Source organism: Ictalurus punctatus, chromosome 3 (assembly GCF_001660625.3).
Source record: "Ictalurus punctatus breed USDA103 chromosome 3, Coco_2.0, whole genome shotgun sequence".
In the NCBI taxonomy this organism is placed as follows: Eukaryota; Metazoa; Chordata; class Actinopteri; order Siluriformes; family Ictaluridae; genus Ictalurus; species Ictalurus punctatus.
Genome location: NC_030418.2, coordinates 35283727 through 35311487, shown reverse-complemented (window position 1 = coordinate 35311487; position 27761 = coordinate 35283727). Strand labels below are relative to the sequence as shown.

At 40.2% G+C, this 27761-nt stretch overlaps 1 protein-coding gene across 4 annotated transcripts; it reads left to right on the top strand.

Moving 5' to 3' along the window:
• The first annotated feature begins 20 nt into the window (after nt 1-20).
• LOC108263713 (deoxycytidylate deaminase) lies at nt 21-27234 on the top strand. Of its 4 annotated transcripts, none has more exons than XM_017464779.2 (8): nt 21-272; nt 16094-16171; nt 18493-18566; nt 23244-23328; nt 24436-24568; nt 24805-24921; nt 25392-25485; nt 26834-27234. In XM_017464779.2, the coding sequence occupies exons 1-8, from the start codon at nt 177-179 to the stop codon at nt 26898-26900; spliced, it is 744 nt and encodes a 247-aa protein (XP_017320268.1). In that variant the 5' UTR covers nt 21-176; the 3' UTR covers nt 26901-27234. The 4 variants fall into 4 exon arrangements, with proteins under 4 accessions (XP_017320268.1, XP_017320269.1, XP_047009600.1 ...); XM_017464780.3 differs by lacking the exon at nt 21-272 and adding an exon at nt 2638-2781; XM_047153644.2 differs by lacking the exon at nt 21-272 and adding an exon at nt 15286-15696.
• The last annotated feature ends 527 nt before the right edge of the window (nt 27235-27761 follow it).

Sequence of the window (27761 nt, the reverse complement as noted above, 5' to 3'; positions counted from 1 at the left end):
CTTTGCTTGGGTTCATTGTGAGGCTGAAATATTTGAAGATTTTTTACAGATTTTTATCAGGTTCTTCCAAAGAATCTCCCCGAACTTGGCTCCATCCATCCTCCCCTCAACTCGATCTCCAGTTCCACAGTGGCTGAAGATGAGAAGCATCCGCAGATTATTATTCTTCCAGCACCATGCTCCACAGTTGGGGTGGTGTTGATTTGGTGTTGGACTGTGCTGGCATTCGTTCCGGAAAGCTCTTCTTTGGTTTCATCTCATACAGGCCAGATGTGTGTAATATCTTTCATATTTCTGTATGATTTGCTTTCAAAGTTATTGCCATACAATTTATTTATTTATTTATTTATTATAAAGTAGTACACCAACTTATACCCGTTTATAGTTACTTTTAATGCCGTGGAACATGTAGAAGTCTATAAACAGTCGTTCCCTCACCAGCCAGTATTCTTGGCCATTCTTCCCAGTATTGTGTTTAATTCTTTGATGCTTAAATCGATGCCTCGGAGACACATGAAGCCAGCATTGTTTCTGGTGTAGTGGGTCAAGTGCCCTGAAACCAGAGCATCAGTGGTTCTTTATGGACTTGCCATAGCAAAACAGCTTGTTTTTACTGACCCGAGGCTTTCACAACAGCTTACATTCTACCTTCTGCCTCACAAGTCCCAGAACATCCAGCATGGCATTGATTATTTTCTCGTGGCCTCTTAAATGTAAAAACCTCGGGGTTTCCCAGCAGAGAAATACTACAAACCCATTTTGACAGTAGTACCGCAGAAGAAATCCTCGACCTGCGTCGGAAGATATTACAAGGAGAGGGAAAGATTTGACGGTCAACAGTACAAACCCACTGGACTGTATTCAGAGTCGAGTTAAGCGCACGTAATAAAGATTTATTAAAGAATGGACCATGTCGTTATTCGGTCCCCAGATGTAATTACAGAATCCGTTGCCAGTGAGGCATTGTTTTATTAATATTTAGTTAAATTGATTTGATTAGTAAATCTAAACGGTGCAGTGAAAGCATGAAGGAATAGCCCGTATCCTGCTCGCACACACAGAAAGCATAAATAATAGGGTGTGCTGGATCAAGTGCTGTTTTATAAGCTGTTGAATAACGAGTGTGGACGCCACGTTGTTCAATTCGATTAATTAATATGATGAATACAACTAGGACTGTTCATGCAGCAGTACATTAGCAATATACTAGAGTCCTATTGGGTATAGTCATGTTCCCATTCCTATGCCATATTAGTCTTTTTAATTGTATTGTATTACATTTGACAAGGCAAAAAAAAAAAAAAACAATCTAATTCTTCAGTCCCAATTTTTCTCTTGTTGTTTGCATGGGTGGAACAGGTACAGGACAGCCATCTTAGCCTAAATACATGTAAAAAAAAAAACAGACCAGTTTACTCAAGATGAGGAGATACTAGGATGAGGATTGTGTTCGAGAGCAGTTCACTGTGTTCGAGAGCAGTTCACTATGCTCTCAGTTAATATCATGGTGTCTTTGCCTGAGGTGTAGGAACATGTTTGAGTATTGTTTTATAACATGTCCCTGAAAACTTTAGGAAGCTCTTTCTCCTTCACCATGAAATCTTCCCCAAGCAATACCAACATGTATAATAACACCAGGTGCAATCTGAAATGTATTTCTTTCCCCCTCTGCATTTACACTATGTTGCCAAAAGTATGTGGACCCCTGACCAAGCACACCCATATGGGTTTGTTGAACTTCCAATTGTAGATGTAGTGCCCATGTTATAATCTCCACTCTTCGGGGAAGATTTTTGAGAGTGGCTGTAGGAATTCGTGTTCGTTAGTGAGGTCAGGTGCTGATGTTGGGCGCAGTCTGCGTTCGGGTTCATCCCAAGCGGGTTGAGGTCAGGGCTCTGTGCAGGCCACTCGAGTTCTTTCACTCCAACCTGGAGTGCTGGAACAGGTTCGGGCCTCGTAGTTCCAGTGAAGGGAAATTGTAATTCTACAGCATACAAAGACAGATTCTGGAAGCTCCGGATGAAAGCCATCGTCTTAACGAGGACGCAGTCGACTTCTAATTGGCCTTCGACCTGTAAATATTAAAACGGGAGTGAAAATGAAGACTGAGGAGCATATTAAGGAAGTTAATGATAAGGTAAGAGAATTTATAACTTAGGAATAGGGTGTAAACTTATCTAAGAGGTCGAACATCTCTGTAAACAATGTTTTATCAGTATTGTAGAAGTGGAAGCTGTATCGCACCACCCAAGCACGAGCTAGACAAGAGTGAGACTGCTGAGAGGGAGGCCTTTTTTTTTGGTGTCGAAATATTTGCTTTGTGTGGTGCAAACCGAATGCAGGTCTTACCTCAGATTAACACCATCGCTACAAATATGGGATTTGGGATCTTTTACAATTCAATTCATTGTAAAAGAACAGGACTTTCCAATAAAAATACTGACAGGAAGAATGTGTATTTATCATTTGCTATTCAGACAAATATGATAAATAAATTCCAGTGCACATGCGAGTGTGTGTGTGTCTGTGTGAGATAATGCGCATGTGTGTTCTGGGGTCTGTATCGAGCAGGATGTCCACCCCACCCAATGATTATGACGTGTTTATGTTAATGAGTTTAGTACGAACCCTGCTGTTTACACTTTATTCAATCCAAAGCATACACACGTTGTTTAAAAGCGGAGTCAGTCAACCCGGTCGATGTCAAACCGTATACAGTATGTGTGTTAGCGTCTGTAAGGTAGCCTATAGGTGAATCTTCCTTCTCAAATCACTTTTCGGGTAAGTATTGTTTGTTTTGAAGCGTAAGCATACTTCATGAGAATATGATTGTTGTAAGAAAAGTTTATCAAACGGTTAGCTGTGATACGTATGTGTATTAATGCGGTCATTCCGTTTTGTGTAACTGGAAAATACGAGACATGATGACTGTTGTATTAGAATTGTGGACATAATGTGTACATATGTGGATGATGTACAGCGGGGGAAATAAGTATTGGATGAGTCAATGGCTTTTTTTCAGTAAATATATTTCCAATGAGGTTATTCACATGAAATTTTCACCAGACATCAGTGTTAACTCAAGAAATCTGGAAATATCAAGACTTCACGACATTAAAGTCCATAGATGAAGTTATGTGTAATAAAGAGGAATGACACGGGGGGGGGGGGAAGTATTGAACACGCTAACTGAAATGTATTTAATACTTTAGTGGAGAAGCCTTTGTTTGTAATGACGCTTCAAGACACTTCCTGTATGAAGAGATTAATGTTCCGCAGTATTCAGGTGTGATTTTGCTCCATTCTTCTAAATATATTGTCTTTAAATCTCGTTCAGTTGGATTCGAGTCAGGTGATTGGCTGGGCCGTTCTCACACCTTGATTTTTTTTCTCTGAAACCAGTTGAGAGTTTCCTTTGCTGTATGCTTTGGATCGTTGTCCTGCTGGAAGCTCCACCCACGTCTCATCTTCATCATCCTGGTGGATGGCAGCAGATTCTTCTCAAGAATCTCCCAGTAAAGGGCTCCATTCATCGTTCCTTCAGTTATATGAAGTCTGCCAGTACCATGTGATGAAAAACAGCCCCACACCATGATGCTTCACCTCCACACTTCACTGTTGGTGTAGTGTTTTTAGGGAGATGTGCAGTGACATTTCTTCTCCAAACATGGTGTGTAGTATAACAGCCGAAAAGTTCAGTTTTGCTCTCGTCTGACCAGACTACACGCTCCCAGTATCTCATAGGCTTGTCCAAATTAGTTGTAGCAAACTTTAAACGAGCTTCGACATGCCTTTTCTTTAGTAATGGAGTCTTGCGGGTGAGCGTGAGCAGTGGAGAGCATTGCCTATCGTTTTCTCTGTGACGATGGCACCTGCTGCCTCCAAGTGTTTCTGGAGCTCTTTCCGAGTGGTCCTTGGCTCTTAGGCTACTCTTCTGACTCCAAATCTTGTGAGGAGCTCCTGTGCGTGGCCGGTTGATGACGGAGTGATGTTGCTTCCACTTGAGGATAACGGCCCCAATGGTGCTTACTGGAGGATTCAGAAGTTTTGAAATACGTCTGTATCCGATTCCATCAGTAGGTTTCGCAACAATAAGGTTGTGAAGGTCTTGGGAGCGCTCTTTGCTTTCACCCATCATGAGATGTTTGTGTGACACCTTGGTAACGATAAGCCTTTTTATAGACCATCGATTTACTAACCCAGCTGATATTAATCTGCACAGATAGGGGGCGTAACTACTTACGGATTTAAATTGGTTCCTTGCCTTGTTAAACTGCTTTTCCTTAACGTGTTCAATACTTTTTTCCCGTGTCATTCCTCTTTATTACACATAACTTCATTTATGGACTTTAACGTTGTGAATTCTTTATATTTCCAGATTTCTGGAGTTAATCCTGACGTCTGGTGAAAATTTCACGTGAATAACCTCACTGGAAATATATTTACTGAAAAAAATGTTGATGTGTTCGATACTTAATTCCCCCGCTGTCTATGTGGAGGAAAATCAATCTTTCCAGCCTAAATCAAAAACTTCAGAGGCAGAGGGTTTGTAGATGTCAAAAAGTAAATGAACTTTATTGAAACAATAAAGTGAGACGGTCCGCGGATGTTCCGAATTATACATACACAAACATGTCTTTATATACCTCTCTGAAGCAGTAACGTTATCCCTAGGCGGGGCATTCACCTTTTCTTTCTAGAACAGACCCATCTCCATCGCCTTAACTAATTATTCACATCCATATCATACCCTATATTTGAGGCGCATGCGTAGTCTTATGTTTAAAAGGTTTAGCAGACCCGGGTTTTTTCACCGTATAGTCTCATCTGGTTGTTTCCTCCTCAAGTTCTAATCTCTTCTTTTGTCACTGATTTGCAAGCTTAGAGGGCTTTGTTTCGAAACCCAGTTCTGGAATGTGTCCAATTTATTTTTTTATTGCCGTAGAGTGAAGCTGCTTTAGACAAACGCAAAGCACTTCATGTACACATTTCGAATACCACGTGTTGGAAGTGTTTTATAGTTTTAGATCATGTCTGCTGTGCAGAGGTACGGATTGACACAGAAGACAATTAGACCTAGTGTTTAGTAAGACAGAATTCTTCTAACTCAATACACACTTCTAACTTGATCAACAAGTTTACTATGGATTTGGATAATGCTTCCCACGAGTAATTCTTAACTGCTGGGTAAACATACCAGATTATCCCTGATTAACATATCCAATCATCAGTCAATTTTGTAGTTACACACATTGATTACACTTTATATTCTATGTCTACACTACACACAACTACCGCTCTAAAATACAAAAGGAGTTGGGGGTTTTGTCTATGGTATCGACGGTCCCTGTTCCCTTGGTAGGTTGTGTAAATTAATGACCTCTGCTAACCCTATTTGAAGTGTGTGAAGCGCGTGCGTGTGTGTGTCTGTGTGAGCGAATGCGCATGTGATTTCTGGGATCTGTATCGAGCAGGATGTCCACCCCACCCAATAATGATGACGTGTTTAATTAGTTTAGTGTGAACCCTGCTTTTTACACTTTATTCACTCCACAGCATACTCACATAAAGGACGAAAATGTCCGTCAAAATATTGTCAGATATTATATATTCATATTTTTTTTCCCACTTTCACTGACTTCGATTCGTTGCTAGCATCATTTCTGATCATAATGATCAAACATTCAATCATTTTCAGGATTTTAACCCTTTAAATGCCGGTTTCTTTACATAATGCAAACATCTTCAAAGCTCGGGAACCTTCTTGGACTCGTATACATGGGGTGGGATTTGTGATTTCCAGTACAATGTCATTTCTTTCTTTCAAACTGTTCACACACGCACAGAAAGTTTTCAGTGCACACATACAAACTCCGATATCCACACACACACACAACTAGATCTGCATCATTTATTCAGTCAGTCTGCCGCTCTCTGTAACGTAGCAGAATCAGAAAAAAGGAAAAGCATGGATTTTCCCCGGAGGCTAAACCTGAGAAAATCTTACACATCTCAGAACATTTTTTTTGAAAACAATTCAATGTTTTGAAAGCTTGTCGACAAAATAAAAGCCGATTAACACAGAGTGCATGATTTTATGCTTAAATGTCACGGGGATTAAATATTGCTGTTTGAATCGAACTGTCCGAACGGGGACATTTTTGTCCTTAAAAACAGACAGTAACACTCAGGACCTTAAAGACAAAAATGTCCCCGTTGTTTACGTAGTTTAAAATCGATTTATGAAAGAATCAATATAAACTCGGAATCAATAAAACTGTCTGGTTGTGATCAGAATAAAAGGCAACGTGAACGGTGACTTCATTCCCTAAGCGCTTAGGTGAGATTTCTCTAAGCCTCCCTCAAGCTTTCCCTATCATGTGGTTCGTCTTGCGTTCTAAAAACATTCACCGGTGAATGATGTAAATCGGGATGAAGGGCGCGTCTCGTTATCCATGACCTTGTTAAATCTCCGGCTCTCGGACTGTCACTGAACAGAGCAGACGCAGAGAGAGGTGCGAGTGCAGCGGGAAAGCGACATCTCACACTTGCAGGACAGTACTGCTGATATTTTGTTGGAAAGTTGCTAAGGTTTGTCCAAAAATTCACTAGATTTGTTGCCAGGCGTTTTATTTATTTATTTTTTTGTGGAAAAAAAAAAAAAAGAGTCAACAAAGGGGTCTGAAAAGTGGCCAAGTTTGGAACACTGGTCTGAACCGACAGCTAGATAAAAGGCAGCTAAGCTCCGCCTCTCCCCAGAAAAAAGAAAATGCAGAGGTAGAGGGAAGGCGGGGTTTTTCAATTATACACAAAGCAATAAAATACACCGAGGACCCAAATGATGCCCGGTCAGTTTTTTCTTGAAAACAATTCGTGCCCCCCTTCTGATCCCCCCCCCCCCCCCCCACCCGGTTGAGAACCAACAGATCTAGACAATCTGATAAACTACACACTAAAGAAATTTATGTTGAGAAAATTCAGCTTGCTCTTTGTTCCCAAATAACATCGGAGCAGCTCCACAGTTCACGGCGTCTGTCCACATGTATTTGATCTGTATTACAACCCGCATGTAAAGAACGGTATTTGATAATCAGAGTACTGAACAAGTTCGAGGACGAGAACATGTAGTGTTACCGTTCACAGGAACTTCATTGTTTATTTGGATCCGTCTTGATTCATTTTCATATGTAGTTTGATTATTTTTAGGAATATTTAAATGAAATGTAAATGTTTGCAATGATGGACACGAACCGTATGAAAACCGAGGAGATGAAACGGTTTATAACGCCGGCTGCTGATATTCTTGTAATTTCCTGCATTCGTAATACGGATGATTTTTCAAATGAACAGCAACGCACTTCTGGCAGATTCGTGATTAAAAATAAGCTCTGCCTGTGACTGATGTGACAAAATAAATCCATTAAATCTGCCTTGCAAAAATGAATGAGAAATCTGAGATATGAACGGGTTCCCATGATCGGAGATGATCCGTGTTGCCTTTAACTGAATCGAGCACGTGCGAACCAGGGATTGTTCTACCTTTAAACACATTTACATTTATGACATTTGACAACGCCCTTATCCAGAGTGACTTTTCTTTTGACACTTATCTCATTTATACAACTGAGCAGTTGAGGGTTAAGGGCCTTGCTCAAGGGCCCAACAGTGGTAGCTTGGTGGTGCTGAGATTTAAACTCATGACCTTCTGGTCAGATGTCCAATGCCTTAACCACGGAGCATCCACAATAAAAATACTGAGTTTGTATAAAATTGGGATATATCTGATGTATCATGTGGTTTATCGGCATGCACGTGCTGAAGTCAATTTTTTGGTACGCATGCAAAAATGTACTTTAAACATAATTAAGGGAAATACTAAGCGACATCAAAATCACAAAAATGAAAATGTCATGTGCTGTTTATATATGCATTTCCTTGACAGCTTAAGATATCTCAGCAACATCGCCACCTGCTGCCTGAAGTAGTTCAGTGCGCAGACTCGGTAACAGAATCAGATACTGCTAGTCTGATGAAGAGGAAGTGTCATGAGAGGTCACTGTAGAGACAATGAGGGCTCACGCAGACCACACAAGGGGGCGCTCCTTTATTATATTATGTTACAGTGATGATCTAATTTTAGTATAACTGTCTGAAAGTGTTGTATTTTGTGTGCTAGATGTAGTGCAAGTGTCATGTAATGGCAAACTAGTGACTCCATTTCCCAGAATGCCCTACAAACATGGCTGACGACTACAACTCCCAATGGAACACACAGACACGGTACCTTCTCCTGAGGACTAATCGTATGCACACCTGTTCCCAATCACACTCACAATCACCACACTATGTAAGAGACTGCTCATGCACAAGGTCTTCACAAAGTAATACGTTCAGCTGCCGTAGTCTCTGTTTATTACCAAGCCGTTCCATTGTTTTGTTTGTTCGCGTTTTAATTCTGCCTTGCCTGCTCTAGCCACTTTACCTGATCGCCTGAGCACCGCTTGTCTTTGTTTATGTCTTTTGGCTTGCCTCTGGATATTATAATCTTCATGAAACTCTTAACTGTAATTGCATCCGCCCTAACCGTCATTACGTGACAGAATGATTGTCCTTCCCAATTAGATTTTAAACCATCATTAAATTTATTAGAATTAGAAATTAAGTCATTGTTACATCACATCACACCTTTAGTAAAGTGTTGGCTTTTATACTCTGTATACACTTTCAAAGACTGAGCTTTCAAGACAGTTTGACAAATTGTACCATAAACGCTAGCTAATTAATTAACGTTGCATGCTCCAAACCAAGTGCCAATTCAATCCCATTTTGGCCCTTTTCAAAGTCGCTCAGATCCTTACGCGTGCCCATTTTTCCTGCTCCCAACACATCAACTTCAAGAACTAACTGTTCACTTGCTGCCTAATAAATATATCCCACCCCCGACAGGTGGCGCTGTAACGAGATAGTCAGCGTTCTTCACTTCATCTGTCAGTGGTTTTAATGTTATGACTGATAGGTATATATATATATATATATACACTGTAGGTTTGCTCACAAACTGGCAGCAGTGCAGTAAAAATCCTGTTAAATGTTTTAGATAATGTCTACAAAAGTAGATTTATTTAGTTTTTGATATTTAAAGAAATATTTACAAATATTAACACTGAAAATGAGAAAAAATTTTATCTGTTAAAGTGAATATTTTAATATTAAATATTAAACATTTTAGAAGCAAATCAGCTCATTCTAGTAAGTTTGTAATTAAATAAATTACATTTATTATTTGAAGACTTAATTTAACACACGTTCAATTAGGGCTGCACAATTAATCGAATATCGATCTCGATTAGGATTTTGACTGCCCACGATTAGATGAACATGATCGACTGCGATATTGACGTTTAAAGTTCGTCCTCTGCTCATATAAAACTCTGCTGTTTTCTCCACTCAAATCAAGCGCTTCCTATACTTACAGCCAATCACATAGAGCGGCGCAGGGATGACATCATTCTGTACGATGCTAAATGGCACTACAGAGGTTGTCAGGGACATTAAACCTCATCACGCCGAATGGGAAAAAACTTTGCAGATAAACTCAGGGCTCTACAGTGCGACCATTTCACTCGCGTTTGCGACTGAAAAGTACTTTGTGCGACTGTGAATAAATATTTATTCGCACCGGTGCGAGAGACCTGTTCGGAGTTGTATAACAGAATTTGAATATAAACTACAGGACATCCAAAATGCATCTACACCGAGCAACAGTTACTTTCACACTGCTTTTGATCTCCTCAGACAACCGAACAAGTGTGGAAATACTGCAGAGAAGCCATTATGATGACGAGTGACACTGCACATCATCTGCTTCTCCCAACTTCCCGATCTCACAACCGCCATCTTTTATTGATCCCGCACTATGTTCCTAAATTCCGTCATAATGGACAAGCTCAAGTTTTCTCATGCCTACTTGTGTGTTATATTGTGGCACATTAACACTACCATCTGTAAATAAAAAAATTAAATAAAAAAACACGAAACTTCAACTGTGCTCCTAAATTTTTGTGATCTCCTAAAAGAAACTGTCTGCGTCTCTCCTCCTCTAAACACTGTTATTGACTTTTCTGCATTCGCCTGAATTGTTTTCATTTGGTTGCATATTGTTATATTTGATGCATATTTTCATTTGGTTGATGGCATTTTTACTCATCCTATATTTTGGGTACAGTCTTATTTATATTTGGCTTCTACGAGATGCTGCACTTTAAGGATCGGTCTAATTTGATGTAAAGATTTGTACATGATCAGGAATGTAGCACAACATGGAGGTGAAAGCAGCGGTCTGTTTATTTAAATGTGAAAGTACAATAAAAATATGTTGTCCCTAAAATCAATCCTTAATCCTGATAAATAATCAAGATCTCAATATTGATCAAAATAATCGGGGTTATCATTTTGGCCATAACCGTGCAGCCCTACTTTCAATGTTTATATTGTCCTATCGCCAAATACTAATTTGATGTCTTTGCTTGGTGTCTTGATTCTTCTGCTGTTCTTCTTGGGGCCATTAATAATAATAATAATAATAATAATAATTATTATTATTATTATTATTATTATTATTATTATGGTGGTAGCCTTGAAGCACGTCAGAACGACGGCGTTCAACATTCTCAGGGAGATGTTGAAGATGCCCGTGAGAACATCCGCCAGCTGGTCTGCACATCTTCTGAGCACTCTAACAGGAATGTTGTCTGGTCCAGCAGCTTCCCATGGGTTGACTCTACATAGAGTTTTCCTCACATCAGCCGTGGTTAGATACAGCACCTGGTCTTTGGGAGGAGGGGCAGTCTTCCTCACCGCCATGTCATTCTGCACCTCAAACCAAGCAAAGAAGTTGTTCAGCGCATCTGGGAGGGAGACCTCACTGTTACAGGTTGCCGATGACCTGAATGCCCTGGCACATGCGCCCATGTGTCGCCGCTGTTGTTGTTTACAGATGTGTCTTGTTACCCAAATGTCTTCTGGTAGATTGATCGTTTAAACAATAAATAGCCTTGAACATCTATTCTTGATTTTGCCTTCAGTTTCACCTCTGAAGACCAGATTTGCTGTTAAAAAGGATAACCCAACATGAAAATTCAGTGAGCTGTCTATGTGAGAAATGCAAGCCGTTTTGAAGCTGAGAAAAGACGGAAAATCAATCAGAGGCACTGCAGAAACACTTTGGAATGTCCTGTAAAAGAAAGAAACCACTGGAGTACTGAGCAGCATACACCGAACGGGTCGACCATGGAAAACAACATCAGCTGATGACGGAAACATTGTGAGAACTGTGACAAAAAACCTCCGAAAACAACAGACAGTGACATCACCAACAACCTCCACAGGGCAGGGTGAAGGTACCACAATCCACAGTTTGAAGAAGACTTCGAGAGCAGAAATATAGAGACCATACCACAAGATGAAGACCGATCGTCAGCAGTAAGAATCAGAAAATCAGACTGGAATTCACAAAGAAAAACAGAGATGAGCCACAAAAGTTCTGAAATCAAGATGAACCTCTACCAAAGTGATGGAAAGGTGAAAATGTGGAGAAAGAAAGGATCTGCTCATGATCCAGAACATACGAGCTCATCTGTGGAACATGGTGGAGGTAGCTTCATGGCTTGGGCTTGCATGGCTGCTTCTGGAACGTTCTCACTGATCTTTATTGATGATGAACTCATGATGGAGCAGCAGAATGAATTCAGAAGTTTACAGGAACGTTTTATCTGCAGATTTACAGAGAAATGCGTCCGAATGAATCAGGAGGAACTTCATCACGCAGCAAGACAACGATCCAAAACACACTTCCACCTCCACACAGGACTTCATCAGGGGGAAAGTGGAAGGTTTTAGACTGGACAAGTCCATCACCAGACCTTCACCCAACTGATCAGCACCTCACCTCCTGAAGAGGAGACTGAAGGGAGAAACCCCCCGAAACACACAACTACTGAAAGGGGCTGGGGTAAACACCTGGAAAAGCAACACAAAAGAAGAAACCAGCAGTTTGGTGTCAGTGAGTCGCAGGCTCGATGCAGTTATTGCAAGCAAATATTCAGTGTTGTCTTGCAGTAAGTTAAAGTAAATATCTGTTCCTATACTTTTGCTCACCTAAACATTGGGTGGTCTGATACAAAACGTTGTATGTTTTATGTTGTGTAACGCATCTAGATTTAAATAAAAGCTGAAATCTTTTGATCTCAAACCCAAATGTCTTTGGTGTACAGCACAAACAATTGAATTGGCCTCACCGTTCCAATAGTTTCGGAGGGGACTGTAGTTTTGTTTTTCATCCCTTGTCTGTCAGACCAGCAGGCTCTGAACCCTCATGGGTTCCTGGCATTGTTTCTGAGCCTTCTCCAGCATCAGTCTCACAAGTTAAAATTTGCATGTTGTTTCTAATTACCAAAACTACACCCTTTTTGAGCATCCCAAAGAACCAGTATTGGTTATTGGTTACATTGTTAGCAGATGTGATTAGACACACCTTGATACACCCTGAACCAAACAAGAAGTCTTACATATTTGCAGTTTACCATAAGATAAATAACCATATGTGTAGTTGAACAGCACATTCCTGTTCTGTACTTGAACTTTGTTTTCCTTTTAGAGGTGCGTTTTTCCCGGGCTGATCCGTTAAGAAAACAAAAACTTGAAGTGATTTAGTTCAATTCAGTTTTAATTATAAATCACTATTAAGAATAGGCATAGTTGCAAAGCAGTACTTGGCAAAAAACACATCATCCACTGCGATCATCAACACTAGAACCCCCAAAACAATGTACTGAGCCCAGCTCTATGCCCTCGCTTCATTTGTGCATGGACAAGCAGAAATGCAACGCTGACGATACCACCACCATTCAGTAGCAATGATGATAAAAAAGCTGTCCAAACATCACAGGACGTATAACATCCCGGTATGGCAACTGCACAAGTCAGGGCCATAAAGCATTGCAGATGGTGAAACAGCTTAGAGGATGATAGGCACTTTGCTCCAAGCTGCACAGAACCTTTATGCAACATGTGTGTTTACAAGAAACCCACATAGACAAGGGTATACATTAAGAAGATTCAACCTTTTCAGCAACCTGTCGACCCACATGTTCATCCACATGAGATTTGATCAACCTCAGGAATATCCAATTCACCAATGTCTGTAAATCACTAAACAAAAAATGGATTGACGATCAGCCTCTCCCTCACATGATGCTGCTGGAGAAAGTCTGGTGATGATGATTATGATGGTGGTGGTGATGATGATGGTGATGATGATAGTGATGATTATTATGATGATTATTATGATGATGATGATGATGATGATGGTGGTAAACTGAGCATCATGCAGTGATCAGTCCCTCATACATGACTCCAAACATGGTGCACAGTTGAAGATTGGGAAAATGCTTGCTGGTCTTTTTCTTGAAATGTCCAGTTTTGGAGATTAAGCTTTGGCATTAATGATCTGAATCCACATCTGGATGTCTGAAGCTGCTTTGTGACAATGTCTATTGTTAAAAGTGATATGTACATTAGATTAAAACTGAATTGAATTGAACTGTAAGAGGTGTCACACTCTTTATGGATCTGTCCAGGTAACGCTCATCTCTCAGTTTAGCTCAAGTGCAAATGTGGAACAAGGAAGTGTTATTTCAATATTTATTCATCAGCTGACCATTTATCTTCTGGTGACTTTAATAAATGCAGAGACTTAGTCATTCGTTCAGGGTGTATCAAGGTGTATCTAATCACACCTACTAATACAGTTTAAGGTATTTCAACCATATGCTCTTCAGCCAATCCTAATATAACATTTACTATTTTAACTAATCTCAGGAAAGCTGAAATTTCTGAAATGATCAAGCCAGCCAATCTGGCACCAACAACCATGCCAGGTCAAAGTCACTAAGCTCATATTTTTCCCATTCTGATATTCGCCTTCATAACTGAAGATTTTGACCCGTGTCTGTATGATTTCATGCATTCTGCTGCTGACACATGATTGGCTGATTGGATAAATGCCTGAATGTGTTGGTGTGCAGGTGTTACTTATGAAGTGGATGGTGAGTGTATATTTTTGAATTACACAAATCCCAGTGTACAGCTTATTGTTCAGTGCTGTGAAAAGGTATTTGCCCCTTCCTGATTTCTTCATATTTGTCACACTTAATTGTTTCAGATCTTCAAACTAAATTTAATATAAGACAAAGGAAGATGAAGGAAAAGAATGATCCAACACCAACAGGCCCTGTGTGAAAAGTAAATGCCCCCTTAGTTAATCAAACAATTAATCAAATTTAATTTAATTTAGACTAGACACATCTAGGCTGGATTACTGCCTGCTTTGTGAACAGGGACACTGTCATGCTGGAACAGGTTTGGGCCTCTTCGTTTCACTGAAGGGAAACTGTAATTCTACAGCATGCAAAGACATTCCATGCAATTTTGTGGCACCAGTTTGGGGAACGCCCAAGGTGTACACACTGGTATGCAAAAGTATTCAACACCCCTGAAATTGATCAGATTTGTCTGAATAGCAAATGCCTTTGTAATGAACATATTCCTCCTGTCAGTATTTTTATTGCAAACATGTTCTCGTACAGTGAATTTTTAGAGTCAGAATTAATTTTTGGTCAGCATTTCAAAGAAAGTACAAAAAAACCCCTTTAGATTCTGGAAGCTCCAGGTGAAAGCTATTGTCATAACGAGGACAGTCGACTTATAATTGGCCTTCGACCTGTAAATATTAAAACAGCTCCCGTTGTCCATGTGAAGGAATGGGGTGAAAATGAAGACTGAGGAGCATTCTAAGGAAGTTAATGATAAGGTAATAGAATTGTAATTATAATTCATAATTTAGCAATAGAGTGTAAACTTATCTAAGAGGTTCGACATCTCATTAAGCAATGTTGGATCAATAATGAGGAAGTGGAAGCTGCATCACACCACCCAAGCACTAGCTAGACAAGGCTATTCTTCAAAACTCAGCGCCAAAACATGAGCGAGGGCAACAGTCACTCTGAAGGAGTTACAGAATACAGTGGAGTGAAGGTGCAGCAGACAACAATTTCAAGAGCTCTGCATAATTGAGAACAGTAGAGGAAGTGTGACTAGAAAGAAGCCATTGCTCAAGAAGAGCCAAATGAAAGCACAAGAGTGACCCAATAAAGATGCATTTTTTGTTGTTGTGATGAGACCAAGATCGAAATATTTCTTTGAGTTTCAACCGGCTTTGTGTGGTGCCGACCTTATGCAGGTCATACCTCAAGTTAACACCATCCCTACAGTCAAATATGGTGGTGACAGCATCAAGCTCTGGAGAAGCTTTAGAACCTGGGCTTCTTGTCAGAATTAAAGGGAGAATGGATGGTGTAAAATACAGGTGGATATATTACAAGCGTGGTGGAACTTCACCTTTCAGCAGGACAGTGGTCCCAAACACAAGAGAAATGGGTGAACGTTCTACAGTGGCCAAGTCAAAGTCCAAATTTCAGTCAAAGTAAACATCCATCCAACCAACCAGAGGAACCTGGAGCAAATCTGTCAGAAAGAATGGGTGAAAATCCCCAACAGTGTGCAGAGCTGTTAGGAACTTACAGACTTAAAGCTGCTGTTGTGGCAATAGACGGTTCTACCATGTACTAGTCTGAAGGGGTTGAGTACTTCCGCAAGCAGCATTTTTACAGTTCTAGATTTTCTTTCAAAAACTTGCTGACCAAGAATGCATTATGAATTCATTGTAAAAGAGCAGGACTTTGCAATGTGTGTGTGTGTGTGTGTGTGTGTGTGTGTGTGTGTGTGTGTGTGTGTGTGTGTGTGTGTGTGTTTCTATTTACAGAATCTACAAACATAATTGTGTTCAGGGTTTTGAGTTTATTCTGAGAATCCCAATGAGTCAGTATTAATGACATTCTAGAAATTGCTTTAGCAGGTGTGATTAGATATGCATTGTTACAACCCTGATCCAATCACGAAGTCTCTGCATTGTGCACATGTGTATTTAAATAACACTTCATTGTTAACACTTCATTGTTCCACATTTGCACTCCAGAGGAACCTAGAGGTGAGTGTTACCTGGATACAACTAGAACCAGCACAGCAACTTTTACAGTCACCTAGAAATCAACAGGTAAGTGTTTCAAATCAGCATTTTTATTCAACCCCATAGTATCAGATTTGTGAAGGTGTGACGTAGTGAAGTTTATATTATGTAAATAAGGAATAACACACTTAGGGTCTTTCTGTTGTAGGAAAATAATCCACATCAGGGATGTGTAATACTGTTACTAAAGTTAATCATCTTCCTACAACAGCATGGTCCATAATGTTTTATTCCTCTTATAGTTTTATACCTATAGCAATTTGCCTGTAAAAAAAATTATAGTTTTTTTATTCATTAAAGTATGGGACATTGTCCCTTATTGTTAAATTTATATAGTTTATTTACATAATCATCATTCTGTCTCCAGCTTCTCTCTTTCTCTCTAAAAGTTAAGACAAAAAAAAGCAGGTTATTGATAAACTGCACATCATGATGCCCTCTGTCCTGAAGACCTTGCTCTGTTAGAAAACGTAATGGTAAAGCTTTACCTGACTGTTATAAAGCGCTGACACTGGAAAATATTCCATCAACATCTACTTACAGGAAATTTCACCATATCCATAATTACACATATTTATTAAATCTGTTAATGTGGAGGGTCCACTGTATCATTCCCACTGTGATCATGTATTCAAATGAGCACATTCATATAAACCTGTGGGGGAAAACACGACAAACAGTGCTGCAACCCAAACACACTGCAGCTTTGATTCACTTCCTTCAGTTGAGTCGATTCAGAGTTGAATCACCTTTTCACTTCAATCCAACTGCACCAGAAGATACCATAGCTACCTAGGGTACCATAGCAACTACATAGAAACACACTAGCAACAATTTCGAATATCATAAGAGCTACCCAGCAAAACCACAGAAACCACCTGAGACAACATAGCAACACCTATCATCATCCTAGCAACCACCTGGGATAAAATGGCAACCGCACAGCAAAACCCTATCAGCCACATAGGATACCATAGCAACCATCTAAAGTTTGCATAAGAAACACCTAATATAATATTTAACTGCCTAGCAATACCATAGCAACATAGTAACTGCCTAGCAACACCATAGCAACCACCTAGGAACACCCTTGCAACCACTTGGTATACCATAGCAACTGCCTAGCTACAACCTAGCCACCACCTGGAACACTACAGCAACCACCTATTCATTTTATATTTTTGAAATGTTCTTCTGTCATTTTACATATTGTGTATTGTTTCTATGCTTTGTCTTTTATGTTATTCTTTTATGTAAAACAGTAAGAGTTTGAGTCAAAATGAAAAATGCTGTATAAATATTATGATGATAATTATAATAAGAAGAATGATAATACTTTATTATTATTATTATTATTATTATTATTATTATTATTATTATTATTATTATTATTATTATTATTATTATGACTAGCAACTTCCTAGAAACCACCTGGAAACCCACAACAACCATCTTGCCCCACCTCATAGTAACAACCTAGCTACACCCTAGCAACCTCTTGGAATGCCATAGCAACTGTCTTGCAACACCCTAGCCATAGAAACTGCCTAGTGACACCCTAGCAACTGCTTGTACCACCACAACAACCCCATTGCAACCACCTAGCATATCCTAGCAATACTTAGAACATCATACCAACTGCCTAGCAACACCCAGGCAACCACCTGAGATTAACCACTTAGCAACACCCAGTCAACCACCTGGAACATTCAGCGACCACTTAGCAACATCCTGGCAACTGCTTGTAATACCATAGCGACTGCCTAGCAAACACCCTAGCAACCACCTGGAATACTTTAACTCCCTAAAAAAGATCTAGCAACACCCTAGCAACTACCCAGCATAACACAAACTCCATAATTAATGTTTAATGTTATGACCTTTAATCCTAACTTTTTTTAACATTAAAATCAGCATTGTTGTATGGTTGAATCAGCTTTTAAACATGTTCAGTTCATTCAAGAAGTTTCACCTTCTGATATTAATATTAATCTCTGATTGACCAAATGTGTCTACTTTTCTAGTGGTACCTATTCCTTAATGATTTTTCATGACAAAAAGTATTTGGGATTTGTCTCTGGAATACATTGGTGATTTTAAGCTATAATTATGTATTTAAAAAGAAGAGAACAGTTTAAATAAAAAAAAAAAAAAATTCTATAAGGTATAAAAAAAGAAAAGAAAATTATGCTACGCTATATGCTATATGTACAAAATGTAGTCGTGAAACTCAAATAGTTTTTATGATTTGAGTTTCATGAAAACATATTTTCCATCAGATATTAGAAATAAGTTTTTGGCAAAAATCGTAAAAATGAACTTATATACCAAATTTTTATTTTTTCCAGAGTAAGCAAAGCCTAAGAGGTGTGATGGCACAGAAGATAAATCAAGCCAAGGATCCAGGACCACCACATGGGGCGTAAGTTTAGGAAGTTTATCCATGTCAGTGTCATAGTCTGTTTGGTAAAAGTTTCCGGATTGTAGGTTTGTTATGTTCTCTTTCAAAGGGAACTCAACGCTGTGTGAGCTTCACGCTGTGGGAAGCACCCTCACGCGTGACCGGCATCTGAATTTTGTGTAACATCATATCTATTTATAGGCCTGCCGCGATCAGGTGACATGGCCATTCAGAGTGGCGCGTGATCTAAAACCGCCACCTGTGAACCGTGCCGTCAGCCTTATTATCTTCAGCGAGACTGCATGTCCGTCGTTTGTGTAACGCTCGCAAAAAGACTCTTCATTTCCTCTCTATCATTTAAAAAAGGAAAGAAAAATCTCTTTACTTTTCTGTCCTTTTTTAAAAAAAAGAGGGAAAAGTATGAGTGAGTGAGAATTCAGGAAGTGTGTCACACCTTACTCCCATTTCATCACGGGAAGGGGACGGACACACTTTGTATGTGAAGTGTCTAGGTATGGAGCATGCCTAACAATTAGGCAGCTCCGCTCATGGCTTGCTCTCTTCTCGGCTGAAGGGAGTTGGGTTTCAGAACCTCGTGGATCTGGCTGGCCTCCGCTAAGGCAGCCAGCCGGCTCAGGTCCTGGGGATCTCATATGGATCTGGAAGAGGACCTGGAGACGAGCAGTGCTCTATCACTTGCTCTGTTTTCTGGGTCCGGCTCTCCACCAGATTTTGGAGCTTGTGTTGCGAGCCAGGGGGCAGGTGATCATAAAGGACAAGTAGATAAAGAAGGGGCAGTCCCGAGGGGCTGCGGAGGTATGTATCGGGGATGTGAGATTGTTAAGGCTGTTAGCCCCCAGTAGTGCTGTAGGGTCTCCCCTAACCAAGGCTGTTCCAAGTTTTCTCTGGTCAGTGAGCTGTCACAGGGCAATGAAAATCTGCTTCTTTTCCTCCAACAGAATGTGGAACAGTTAACTTCACGAAAAGACCATCTGGCAGTGTGGAAATTACTGCAAAATGTGTCTCCATGGGTTCTGTCTACCGTACAAAAGGGTTACCAGGTCTAGTTCAGAGCTCTATCCCCTCTGTCCACAGTAGTCAACACAGAGCAGAGCCTGATGTTAATGCAGGAAGTCAGATCCCTCTTGGACAAAGGGCCCATAGAATATGTGCCCCAATTCTCTGAGCGAAGGAGGTTTTTACAGCCGATATTTACTGGACCCCAAAAAAGTATGCATCCAATTTTAGATCTGCGTCATCTGAACTATACTCCAGACATACAGGTTCAAGATGCTGATGCTCAAACTTATCATTCCATAGATTCAGTTGGAGGACTGGTTTGTGATGATAGATCTAAAAGACGCATATTTCCACATAGAAATATCGCCCTTTCACAGGACGTTCCTGAGGTATACGTTAGGAGGCAACGCGTACCAATATCAGGTTCTTCCCTTCAGGCTAGCTTTATCCCCTTGATTCTTCACAAAGTGTGTGGGTGCTGTTCTGGCTCCCTTGTGACTCCAGGGCATCCATGTACTAAACTACCTGGATGACTGGTTAATTCTAGCATGATCCAGGGAACTGGTAATTCAACATCGAGATGTTATTCTTACCCACATGAAGAGCTCAGGTTGAACCTCAAGAAAAGTATGCTTTCTCCAGCACAGAGGACAACTTTTCTTGGGGTTATAAGGGATTCTACTTCGATGAGGGTGTTTCTATCCTCAAGGGTCAAGACTATCATCATTGAGCAAGATAAAGCTGGGTCTGGGCATTCCCTCCAGTCTCTACAAGAGACTGTTGGGGTTTATGGCAGCAGCAGCTAACATCATACCGTTGGGCATATTGCACAGCAGACCGTTTCAGTGGTGGCTGAAAAGTCGTGGGTTTCATCCGAGGACGAAACCTCTGAAAGTAATCAGTGCCACGTGGTGATGCCTACATGCTCTGAGAATTTGGAGGTGTCCCCGGTTTCTAACCTCTAACCTTCCAACAACCTGTTGAGGCATGGGCTGGGCCTGGGGATTAGAGCTTCCATCCACAAGTGGTGGAATTCATATGGCAGAGGTTCGGCCAAGCCATATGATGGATGTGGATGTGTTCGCCTCCAAGGAGACAACACACTGCCTGCTGTGCTTCGCCCTCACTCCTCCCACACCATTGGGCTGGACGCTATGGTGCACACATGGACGAGGTCATGTCTGTATGCTTTTCCCCCGATCGCTCTGCTCCCACAAGTTCTAGCAAGAGTTTGCCTAGAGTGTCTACTGTGGGGCAACATCTGCTAACATCGAGGTTTATGGTTGGTGTCAGATGGCTGAGGCCCATCTGCAGACCATACATACCTTCTTGGGACCTTTCTGTGGTCCTGTAAGGTCTTTCTGGTGACCCATTTGAGCCTTTCAAGTCAGCCTCAGAGAAGCTTCTGACTCTAAAAGTAGCTCTTCTGCCGGCCCTGACATCTCCCAAGCGAGTAGGAGATCTACAAGCTTGTCTTGACTTGTCTTTCTTTAAAAAAGAAACTTTCCTATATCCTAAGCCAGATTATATTCCTAAAATGCCTACGTCTGCTGTCCAGCCGGTAGTGTTGCAGGCTTTCTGCCCTCCACCGTTCCTCACACCGGACCAAGAGAAATTGCACCTACTGTGTCCAGTTAGAGTTCTCTGTACTTACATCCACCAGTGGCGTAAGTCGGAGCAGCTGCTGGTCGGCTTTTGTGGTGACAGTAGAGGTGATGCTGTGTCGAAGCAGCACATCTCTAATTGCATAGTGAAAGCAATCTCTATCGCTTATGAGGTGTGCGGTCTTGCTACACCTCTGGGCATAAGGGCTCATTCCACTAGGGGGGGTCGCCTCCTTGAAGGCGGTAGGCTTACAGGATGTGTGTTCTGTGGTGTGGTGGTCTACGCTGCACACATTCCTTCTATATTATAGCCTGGATATACATTCCAGCCTGGGCTTGAGTGTCTTGCAGTGACCATCGAGCTCAGAACTTTTGTACAGGCCATACCCTCAGTATGATGGCGTGGGTATTCTCGTTCCCACAGTGTGGAGCTCACGCAATGTTGAGTTCCCTTTGAAAGCGAACGTCTGGGTTAATCATGTAGCACTGCTCCTTGAGAAGGGAACGGGATGTTGCTTAGCTTTATCATACTGTGGCAGGCCTGTGAATTGTGTCTTCGCTTCAACTAATAGAGGTTGACTGTGCGGTCCACAGGTGCCGTTTTTATATCACGCAATTCGCTTAATTGCCACATCACCTGATCACGGCAGGCCTATAAATTGGCATGATGTTACACAAGCATCAGATACTGGTCATGCGCGAGGGTGCTTCCCACAGCGTGACGCTCACACAACATCTCGCTCCCTTCTCAGGGACCAGGGTTACATGCGTACCCCAGACGTTTTGACTGTTCATATAATAATTTAGCCTATTTTGGATGGAAGGCTCTCATCAGCTGTGTGTGTAAAAACAATTCAAACTGGACACATTTCTGAAGTTTTATATACCATATATGTTTCACATATGTTTCCATTTTAATAAGTGTTAGAAACCACGCAGACTCTGACTCCACACATCCTGCTTGTTTAACGTACCTACGGAGTTTTTATTTTCCACAAACTCCATAGTACCTCCTGCATACTTTTAATATTCAAATATTCAGCAAATTAATGAATGAATATTTGGTTAGTGTTACTAGGGAAAACAAAATGGTGTCACTAATGTGGCATAATTAAGTATCATTTTCCACTGTATTTAATACGCATGTAATATGTAAGGAATATGACACTCCAGACCGTGCTGTTATACGAAAACGATGCACGTTGGTGCTCCACATGAGCTGCACACATAATGTACACCTAATTAATCTGCAAACCTAATGTACCTGATTTGTATCTGTTGTACTGAACATTATTGGAGTATAAACATTATTATTATTAATAAACATTCTTATAATCTTTCTTTTATGCCGTAAGCTTCATATCTGACCACCCGCTTATGATTGTACAAAAGCTGTATGAAAGTTAAAGTGGATTTAGGGTTTGAACCCCCTCGAAATATTCTCCAAATGCTTATTCCTGGTTGATTAACATAACACACATAGCATAGCTGATTGATTATACTGCAGTTACTGCCGATATTTTTCCACATGATAAGATATCAGATTTCCCATATTACTAGCATGTAGTCATTTTCATTTTCAATCTTTTTGGGTCATTTTCAGTGGAACTGTCATAAAGCATTTTTACATCAACATTATTAATATGGCAGAATTGGATGACGGTTGACATCCTACTGTTGGTTACTACTGTCTACATCCAACCAAAATGCAGGAGTTCATCTCACTCATCAGTTTAATTGTACAGATCATATGGTGATTTTTATTTATTTATTACACCCCAGTGACTAGTGAACTGTGTGGCTGTTATTTAGCAATTAATGGTTCCCGATGTTAAGCCTATTTAGAATTAGTGTCAGAAATAGGTTTCAGAATCCTCCAGGATAAATCCTGATGTACAAATGTTTTATCTCCAGTAAGAGATGCAATCATCATGACAGATTCAGATTCAAGATCTTTTTATTTCCAGGAACTATAAATACTACAATGTACATAACATTAAGGACATAGTAATGAAATGCTGAAACCAGGATGATGGCATTAAACATGATCTGTCTTTCCTCAAACACTGTACAGGGTAACTGGACAATATGCGGACGAGGAGTATTTTATGAATGTTGCCCTCCTGTTTGCTAAGAAGAGCCGTGATCCTAAATCAAAGGTATCAAACATTTTTTCCTACTTTTGCAACAAATGAAATGTCATCCCCCTTACTACTGCCTTCCTATGAGGTCCACAAGGCCAATAGAGGTCCAGTCTTTCTATCTCTCTTTGGAAATCATGTGTTACCCTAATACTCGTACTGAATTTGGTTACCCTTCATGACCAGGTACCATGTGAGCCACGCGGGGGCATGTGGGCGGAACTAAAAATAGTGCACAATAGTGGAGATCTTCAGTAGTTGGTGTGTAATATTCGCCATAGTTTCTCTCTCTTTGTTTTAAGCAGTCAAGCAAACATAAATAATTTAAGCAAATACTTCAAGCAGTTTTAAACAGCTATTTAATGTTTCAGTCGTTTGCATTCATTTACCTACTCTAACATTTTCTTATCACAATTTAGCCTGGTTTCTTCCCCAAAATTCTAGTTGGGGCAAATCTAAAATGGCTTCCTGTTCACTTCCTCTTTTGCACCCCATAGGATATCACATAATGGAGTTGAGCGTCCTGTTTAGCGTTCTCATGTATAGTACAGAAAATGCACAACTGCTTGTCCGTCTTCTGGTAATGTCTGCTCAAATGCCTCTGTATTTTCACTAAAGATTAAAGTATTGGCACCCTTGGCCATGTCTTGAAGCACAAGAGAGAGCATGTGGAAGGAAAGGGGTCAAATCACTGATGCTATTGATCACCTAATTTCCTCTATAGACCATTTTGACATGGTACAGCATTCATATTTGATTTTGTTCTATTTATCTATTGGAAAAATGTATAAAAAATTTCACCGACTTTTTTCACTGCACAAGTGACAGAACATGAAATTCTTTTTTCACACGTTCAAGCATCCACTAGGGTCATCAGTGTCCTTCTTTACTGTGTTGTGGTGATACACGCTTCTATATCGATTAGATCTACAATCTCTTTTGCATTTATCACCAACCGTCTAAACATCCCAGGGTTTCCTCTCCATTTTCATTTGTCTTCATGGAGGATCGTTAAATCCCCTGTTGGTGTTTTGGGCTTTTTAAATAAACCTGACAGGTTGCCATCAGTTACTTTCACTTTCTTCTCCTTCCTACAGATGATTTAATCTGAACTGTTTGTTGTAGGTGGGTGCGTGCATTGTAAATGAGGAAGGGAAAATTGTGGGTATCGGCCACAACAAAATGCCCAATGGCCGTGAGGATGACTTCCCCTGGAAGCGTGGAGGTTCTAGAGGTTTGGACACCAAATATCCATACGGTGAGTTACGGCACTGCAGCATGCTTTAAAATGTCATGCTTCATTTTAAAACTGTAAACACTTTATTTGTTTCCAAGCCTAGATATCTTACTAGTTGGCTACGATTTCTTCTCTTTGTTTCTCCAACTTTATAACTTTTACAGCAACACTCTGTCCCTGCTCAGACCTTACTGCTGCTTTATTTATCTCCATAATCTAAACATATTTCATTTGAAATGTTTACCTGTGTGTTACAGTGTGTCATGCGGAGCTGAACGCCATCATGAATAAAACCTCAGTGGATGTGAAAGGATGCACCATTTACGTCACTCGGTTTCCCTGTAACGAGTGCGCCAAAGCCATCATCCAATCGGGTAATGGAAAACACACACGTGCACGCACACACACACACACACACACACACACACACACACACACACACACACACACCCCTAAATACAGCTTTATTCCTGTTTATTCCTGTTATACACTGCAGTATTCTACATGTATTTTACACAGTTCACATTGTACATCTGTCTCGTAGCAAACTTTATTTAACTGAAGTATAAATACAGCTTTAAGTTTCTATGGTTTTATTTCACTCACTTCCTTATTGTCCCAACAGGAAGTGTATAGATGTTGTTAGATTGCATTGTTATCTAGTAGCTAGCAGGTAAAGAGCGGACTTTTTATTTAGAAAGTCTAGCTCAGATGTAGTGAGCAATCGTCCATAAGAAAATGTCCTCTATCTTATGATAAAGCTGATATGTGTGTGTGTGTGTGTGTGTGTGTGTGTGTGTATCCACATCAGTAACATCTGTGTCTATTAATATTTCCACTACAGGTATAAAACATGTGGTTTATTTATCAAAACCATCGGCTGAAGATCCAATTGAGAGAGAAGCAGCTGAAAGACTGCTCAGTGGTATTGGACCCAGGTGAGTCTGAGAGAGAGAGAGAGAGAGAGAGAGAGAGAGAGAGAGAGAGAGAGAGAGAGAGAGAGAGAGAGAGTGTGTGTGTGTGTGTGTGTGTGTGTGTGTGTTTGTGCCATCTTCTGAAGACATTCTAAGCAATCCTGCACTTCTTTTTTTGTTTGTACCTGCATGCCATATTTTCTACAGTACTGTGAAAAAATATTTGCCCCCATCCTGATTTCTTCTGTTTTTGTGCATCATACTAAAATGTCACCACTTTTGACTAACGCCATTAAACACTGAGACACACCTTCTGAATTTGACACATGAAGTAACCATGTAAATATTTCTCTTAGACTTTTTTTTATTGAATCAAGCTGTTTGTTGTGTTTACCCTCTCTGATCTGACTAGTGAAGTGTGTGAACACACTCTCCTTCCTCAGCTAATGTCTTTAGCCTTGTAGCAAAGGATATTTTAAACATTAAGTGACTATCTGCCCCTATACTTTTGCTCACCTACAAATTGGGTGGTACGCCACCAAAAGGCGCCATGTTCCAGGTTATTTAACACATCTAGATGCAAATATCAGGAAATGAAAGCTGAAATTCTGATCTTTCGTCTCATTCATCTTTCGATCTCAAATCTAAATGTCTTCAGTGTATAGCAGAAACAAAACAACTGGCCTTGCTGTTCCAATACTTTGGGAGGAGACTGTATCTTACAATAGACATGGTTGTGTATATTATAGACACACTGTCTGCACTTATATTGTGCCATTGTTTGTGAATTTATTAGATTGAATTCTAATTTTAAAAAAGTCATTAACCTGTATTAGTGCTTGCTGCAGTTCACAGTTTTGACCACTAGGTGTACTAATAACTCTGAATGGAACTGAATGGGTCTGTGAGCATGCTGCACCATAATTCTACAACACCTAGAAAGCGGAGCAAGTCAACAGCTTAAATTTGTCTAATAGGGAATTTTTAAATGGTTGGTTCAGTGTTTTAATGGAATTTATAGCGTTGTGAATGTGGAATTTGTTGAATGGTTGATATTTACAGTATAGTGGGGCCAAAAATCACAAATGACAGGTAGCTGATGTCCAGTTTGTCTGCTGAAAAATACATCTCATTGCCTGATCAGTCACAGGAGGAGGTGTACAAGTGTCAAAACATGCTGTTGAGAGTCCGCTCTCTATTTTTCAACCAGTAGAGTACAATAACACCATTACAGCACTCCTGAGCATAGAAACACTCCTATTGGTCTGTTTTTCCTCTCTGCTATTGCAGATTTGTGTGAGTGGTTATATTTATCATACTGACCTTTACAATAAATGTTTGATTAATTTCTTTTCTGTTTTGCGGTTTTTAGACAGTTTCTGTCTAAAACTGAAGCCGATGAATTACTGAAGTCCATCTTACCTGCGCTAAATGAATGAGACCGGGGCTGCGCTCTTCAATACATTCAGCTTTAGATTTACCTTTACTGAAACATTTACCTTTACTGAAACATTTAACTTTACTGAAACATTTACCTTTACTGAAACATTTACCTTTACTGAAACTTTGACCTTTCCCCAAAACACTGGAAATCCCAGTATATTCAAAATGTCTTTTTGGTGGGTGAACGTTTAGATCATTATATTAGCTACTTCACTTTCTGCTCTCTGTGTTTTCTTTCAAATGACAGATTATTCATTATTATTAATTACTGAGTGGTGATTTGAGCAAACTGACAGCTGAACTGAATAAACATTGAATAAACTACTCCTCCTCAATGGGGTTTTATTTATTTTATTTCAAGGTCTTTTATAAATGACATCTTGTGTTCAGAATTAAAGGGAGAATGGATGGTGTAAAATACAGGGGGATATATTACATGCTTGGATTAAACTTCACCTTTCAGCAGGACAGTGGTCCCAAACACAAGAGAAACAGGTGAACGTTCTACAGTGACCAAGTCAAAGTCCAAATTTCAGTAAAAGTAAACATCCAACCAACCAGAGGAACCTGGAGCAAATCTGTCAGAAAGAATGGGTGAAAATCCCCAACAGTGTGCAGAGCTGTTAGGAACTTACAGACTTAAAGCTGCTGTTGTTCATCACTTTAAATGTGATGAAAGGTAACGTCAAAATCACTACAGTTTTTCCACAAATGTGAAAATGTCATGTGCTGTTCATGTATGCATTTCCTTGACAGCTTAAAATGTCTGAGCAACATCCCCACCTGCTGCCTGAAGTAACTCAGTACACAGACTCGGTAACCGAATCAGATACTGCTGATGCGGGGGAGGAGGAAGT